Source organism: Salminus brasiliensis, chromosome 12 (genome assembly GCF_030463535.1).
Source record: "Salminus brasiliensis chromosome 12, fSalBra1.hap2, whole genome shotgun sequence".
Classification (NCBI taxonomy): Eukaryota; Metazoa; Chordata; class Actinopteri; order Characiformes; family Bryconidae; genus Salminus; species Salminus brasiliensis.
This window is the reverse complement of record NC_132889.1, coordinates 32,285,110-32,290,648: the sequence shown is the minus strand read 5'-3', so window position 1 is coordinate 32,290,648 and position 5,539 is coordinate 32,285,110. Positions and strand designations below refer to the sequence as shown.

Below are 5,539 nucleotides of genomic sequence, written 5' to 3'. Positions count from 1 at the left end.
CCAGAATTCAGTTTTCAGCATTCAGGCTAATGCAGAGACTGCATTAGAGAGTTTGAAGAAAATCCCACATTAATTGTCTGTCTTGATTTCTCCATATTCTTTTAATGCTGCACACCCCCTTCATCATTGTACTTTGTTCTTTAGCCACATATCCAGCCTCTTCATCAACTGCAGTCTCGTCTTCCAGCACTGGCCCTATCAATAACAGTGGAACCTCAACAGTCACTACAACCACCAAAGGCTCCACAACCACTACTGTTACTACAACCACTACACCTGCTACAACCACCACTGCTCCCACTGCTTCATGTAAGATTATCTACTTTTTTGCTTTTTTGTGTCACTACCTGGAGGAGCATTCTGTAACCAGACCTTCATGAGCAGCTAGAGGTTTATGTGAGAATGTCTGCTGACATGTAATCACTTACAGAGCTGTGCAATAATGCAACTCTGCAGGTGCAGATTCCATTATTAGCATGCAGGCTAATGCATAGACTGTTTTAGAGGGTGCAAAACTTTGTCAAAACACATCTCTATATTCCTCTTTATGATGCAAACTTCCTCCACTCAGTTGTTCTGCATGCCTTTCTCATCTCCTTCCATTTATCCATCATTGCACTTTGATCTTCACCTACATATCCAGCATCTTCATCGACTGCAGTTACGTCTTCTAACAATGGTGTTACCAGTACCAGTGGAACCTCAACAGCTGCTACAACCTCAACAGACTACATAACCACTACTGTTTCTACAACCACTAAACAGCCTACAACCTCTACAACCACTACTGCACCCACTGTTTCACGTAAGACTGTCTACATATTTGTGCACTGTTCCTGTAATCAGCTAAACGGTAGCGGTTCAGTCACAATGCAAAAAATATATACATATCTCTGTCTGCCTGCTGTGACCACTCCTGCTCTGATCACCTCCACAACTGATGCTTTATGTAAGATTGTCATATGTAATCATGTACAAAGATATGCAGGAGAGGCAGCATTCTGTTTTTAGCATGACCACTAAAGTAACCCTCAGCTGGAGAGATCAGAGCTATCAAGAAAATTGTGTCTTGCTATCTCCAACTTCCTGTGTGCTTTCCATAATCCCACCATTCATTCATTCATCACTGTTTTAGTGCAAAACATTTAAGCAAATCCTGCATTATTTCTCTGTATTTCTCCACACACTTCCTCCACACATTTGTTTAGCATGTCCTTCTCCTCCATTCTCCTTCCATACCAGTGTGAGTGGAACCACAACACAGTCCACAGCCACTACAGTTTCTACAAACACTGCACCCACGACAACCTCTACAGTCACCACTGCACCCACTACTTCATATAAGAATACCTCCAATTTCTGTGTATTATACCTGGAGAAGCCTTCTGTAACTGGAACTGCTTTAGCAGCTAAATGATGGTTGAGACATTTACATTTAAAGCATTTAGCAGATTGCTCTTATCCAGAGCGACTTACAAAAGTTTTGTTTTTTTAAAACTTTATTAACCTTCCACCACTCATTTGTTCTACTTGCCTGTCTCATCTCCTTCTATTTTTTCATCCCGCACTCTTTTGGTTGCATACCCAACTACAGTTACGTCTTCTAACAACAGCACTACCAACAACAGTGGAACCTCAACAATCACTACAACCACAGCACAGTCTACAGCCACTACTGTTGCTACAACCACTCCACCCACAACAATCTCTACCATCACCACTAATCCAACTACATGTAAGAATATCTCAGTTTTTGTGGACTGTACCTGGAGAAGTCTTCTGTGACCAGACCCTCATTAGTAGCTAAATAATGTTTGAGGCCCGATGCAAAAGAAAGCTTTATTAACCTTCCTCTTCTGGAGAGAAGAAAATTGTGTCTTGCTATCTCCACCTTCCTCATCTACATTAAGTTTCATGAATCTGCCTGAACATAGAACATATGCAGTCTATTTTGATTTCACTGTCCCAGTAAATGAGCACTAATGTTTTCTCCATTTCTTTCAGGGGGGCACTCACAGTTTGGTAAGTTATTTCTTATTTGCATTAAATACAGAGCAAACATGGACGACTAATGTAGTAAATAGATGTATCATCACCGCCACACAGAAACCTTCTAGCTCCACTTTTGCTCCAGGCTTCTAGGTGTGGTTGTTATGTTACAAAAGACTGAAAGAGATTTGAGGCATTTTGCCGCCATTATGCAAAAACCTTGTATCTCCATTCTTGACCAAATGTATATCTGACAGCTGTACTTAAAATTGTTTCAATCTATAATGAAGGACAACACAGATAATCCAAAATGACTTTTAATAAAATATTTTTCCATTGATTTCTTTTTCCTTTTCCTGTAAAGTTGCCATTTTGGAAATATTGGATTTCTTTGTGATAGTGACACTATCAGACTCAGCGCTGCAGAGAGTAAAATAAGTATTGCACAAGATTGAGAGAAACCCCTGTTTTACCTCACACCCTACACCACCAAGAGAATCATAAAACCTTCTGCAAATTAGTATCAGTTTTAGCAAGTGCAACTCAAATGTCTTCATTATGCCTAAAATAGACCTTCCTCTGAACACTGGACAGGTTATTTTTACTGTTTCTGACTGGACTAGTGTATAGTTTCAGAGTAATTATCACGGATTGCAAAGAGGCTGGACGTAGGTGTAATAAACTCAAAGCCTAAAGTAAAAAATTTAACAACTCCAAAGAGGAATTTATTGATTATAGTGAGCCTATGAACTGGCCCTGCCACATTCTCCCCCAGAGGGATCCGTTTGTAGAATAAAGAGACGCTCAGTATCCAAATTTTGGAGGACAGGCTCTGAGGTGAGGTGGGCCTTTAACTGGTTAAAATCAACCTCCACATCTGGAGTCCAGCACACCTTTTCAGGTTGGTCCTTGTTTGTAAGATCCAACAGGGAGATCGAAATCGAGGAGAAGTTGGGGATGAACCTCCAATAGTAGCCGGCCATCCCGAGGAACACACGTACCACCTCCTTGCTCATCCTCTGCTACTCCTTTGAAAAGCCTCCTTTTAGTTGCCTGGGGAAAGAGAGAGAGAGAATGGGGTTAGTAGCAGACAGGCCCAAGTAGCAGAACACGTCCAGGGGTGACCCTCAGATCTGAGCCCAGCAGGTGGGGAATGGAGCTCACTGTCAAACTCTGAGTAGTTGCGTCCCACCAATATATATATATATATATATGAATCACACTCCATTAGGTCTGAAGGTGAAGTTAGTTCTTTAGGTGTTCTGGTTTGTGTGTGTGCTACAGCACTGCTGCCTAAATAATTTGCAGTTCTATTTTAATTATTGAATGAGATCTGAGGAAATAACTGTTTTCACTAGATACTTTTAAACTTATGAAATAATTCAAATAACTACTTTTACTTCCACTTCAGTAGTTATTATTTACAGTAGCTACAGTAACAGTACTTTTACTTAAGATCACTTTTTGGCTGCCCTACCCACCTGGTTAACACTTTACTGAAGAGCAGCATTTGTCAGTAATGTTATCAGAACACTTAAATGGTAAAATTATAAAAATGTACAAAACAACCTGATCAGATGGCTGAGACATTCTGGAAAAAAACGTATTAAATATTAATGTAGGTCAGTTAAATAGGCGTCACAGCTTTAGAAACGTTGTCCTACCATGAAGAGTTACTTGTCTCTCTTGTTACTAAATACCAAGTTAATATAACAGCAAATCCAATCTGCAACAAAGACAGAGTGTATAAGGAATGTACCAAGACAGGACCAAAAACACAAGGAACAAAGTCGGCCACCTTAAATACTTAAATATTAAATTATTAAAACTTAAATATTGCTCTTCTCTCTTTGCCAGAGTGTGGTGTGGCTACTCTAAACACCAGGATATTGGGAGGACAGGATGCTACTCCTGGTTTTTGGCCTTGGCAAGTTAACGTGTATGATGGTAGTGGTGACTATTACTGCGGTGGATCCCTCATCAACTCTGACTGGGTTCTAACATCAGGCCTCTGCGCTTTTTTGTGAATATCATTTCTGGATAGCTCATAATGTTATTATGACATGTCATATAATGTTCAGAAGATGGTGATGAGAATGATTCTCCTTTTTTTCAGTGCCTCTCAAATCTCAAGTTTGACCGTGATTCTGGGCAGGCAGACGCTGAACTCTGATAGCTCACATGAAGTCTCTAGATCTGTCTTAAAAATCATTAAGCATCCCAACTATAGCACCAGCACTTCTGACAACAACATCGGCCTGCTGCAGTTGAAATCTGGCGTGACCTTCACTCAGTACATTAGTCCAGTGTGTCTTGCTGCAGCCGAAAGCACTTTCTTCAACAGCACTTCAGCCTGGTTCACAGGCTGGGGTATAAATTCCTTTGGAGGTGAGAAATGAGGAAGGATTTATGAGGAAGATGAGGCACCCAATCAAACTGGGGCTGTATAACATGGAGAAAATAGAGAAGCTAATAACAACAATACTGGATTCCCAGAATTAAAATAGTCTCCATTTTCTCCATTTTCCCTATTAAAAATAAACTGACATTAAGAAATCAGAAGATTTCTGATTTCTTATCTAATCTGCTATCACATTAAGAAGATCTTGGAGATATCATTTTAAAAGCTGTACATGAATAAGATTAAATATAAGATATAAGTTAAAAGTGTAAACTTAAAGAGAGAGAGAAGCTGCACTTCAGCATAGAGAATTTTTTTATGTAGGAGAATACGTTGCTTTTATTATTGATATTAATAATGCATCATATTAACACATTTAACTTCTGACAGCATATCCCAAGACTATACAGGAAGTAGAAGTTCCAGTGATTGGAAATAGGAAATGTAAATGCTTATATGGAGTTGGAAAAATCACAGACAACATGATGTGTGCTGGAGGAATAAAGGGAAAAGGCTTGTGTGGAGTAAGTTTCTCCCAATCACTTCACTGCGTATTGTTTTTTACATTTATTTAAGAGACTTCATTTTAAACTCATCCATCTGGCCTCACACAGGGCGACACTGGAAATGCACTAGTCATTAAACAGAATGGCCGTTGGATCCAGGCCGGCATTGGGAGCTTTAATTTTGAATGTGGCCGGGAAAATTATCCTGATGTATATACTAGAGTGTCTTACTACCAGACCTGGATCACAGAGAGAATCTCGAACAACACGCCAGGCTTTGTCATGTTCAACTCTAATGGCATTGATGGGGACCTAAGTGAGTCCTGTGATGGCCTGCCTGCTGTGATCACTCCTGCTCCTGCCACCACCACAACTTCTGCTCCATGTAAGATTGTCTGTATTTGTGATATGTAATCAGGTACAGAGAGAGACGTGCATGAGTGTCTTTCTCTCCATATTCATCAACAGTCACTACATCCACAACTCTACAACCACTACTGTTACCACAACTACTGCACCCACTACCACCACCACTGCTCCCACTGCATCACCTAAGATTACCTAAATATTTCTGAATGGGAGAAACCGTCTGTAACCTCAACTTTATAAGCGGGTAGAGGGTAGAGACTGAGGTATAACACAG

At 40.2% G+C, this 5,539-nt stretch overlaps 1 protein-coding gene across 1 annotated transcript; it reads left to right on the top strand.

The window, feature by feature from the left end:
* Positions 1–4,085: 4,085 nt before the first annotated feature.
* On the top strand, positions 4,086–5,310 carry LOC140573588 (prostasin-like). Its single transcript, XM_072693027.1, has 3 exons — positions 4,086–4,377; positions 4,781–4,914; positions 5,005–5,310. Exons 1-3 carry the CDS (start codon positions 4,086–4,088, stop codon positions 5,308–5,310), a joined length of 732 nt encoding a protein of 243 aa, XP_072549128.1.
* The last annotated feature ends 229 nt before the right edge of the window (positions 5,311–5,539 follow it).

Bases quoted from the DNA above. Each gene is read 5' to 3' on its own strand.
- LOC140573588 (XM_072693027.1), top strand. From the start codon at position 4,086: ATGATTCTCCTTTTTTTCAGTGCCTCTCAAATCTCAAGTTTGACCGTG. The intron at 4,378-4,780 runs GTGAGAAATGAG...AACTTCTGACAG, and splicing joins GGGTATAAATTCCTTTGGAG to CATATCCCAAGACTATACAG. The intron at 4,915-5,004 runs GTAAGTTTCTCC...GGCCTCACACAG, and splicing joins AGGGAAAAGGCTTGTGTGGA to GGCGACACTGGAAATGCACT.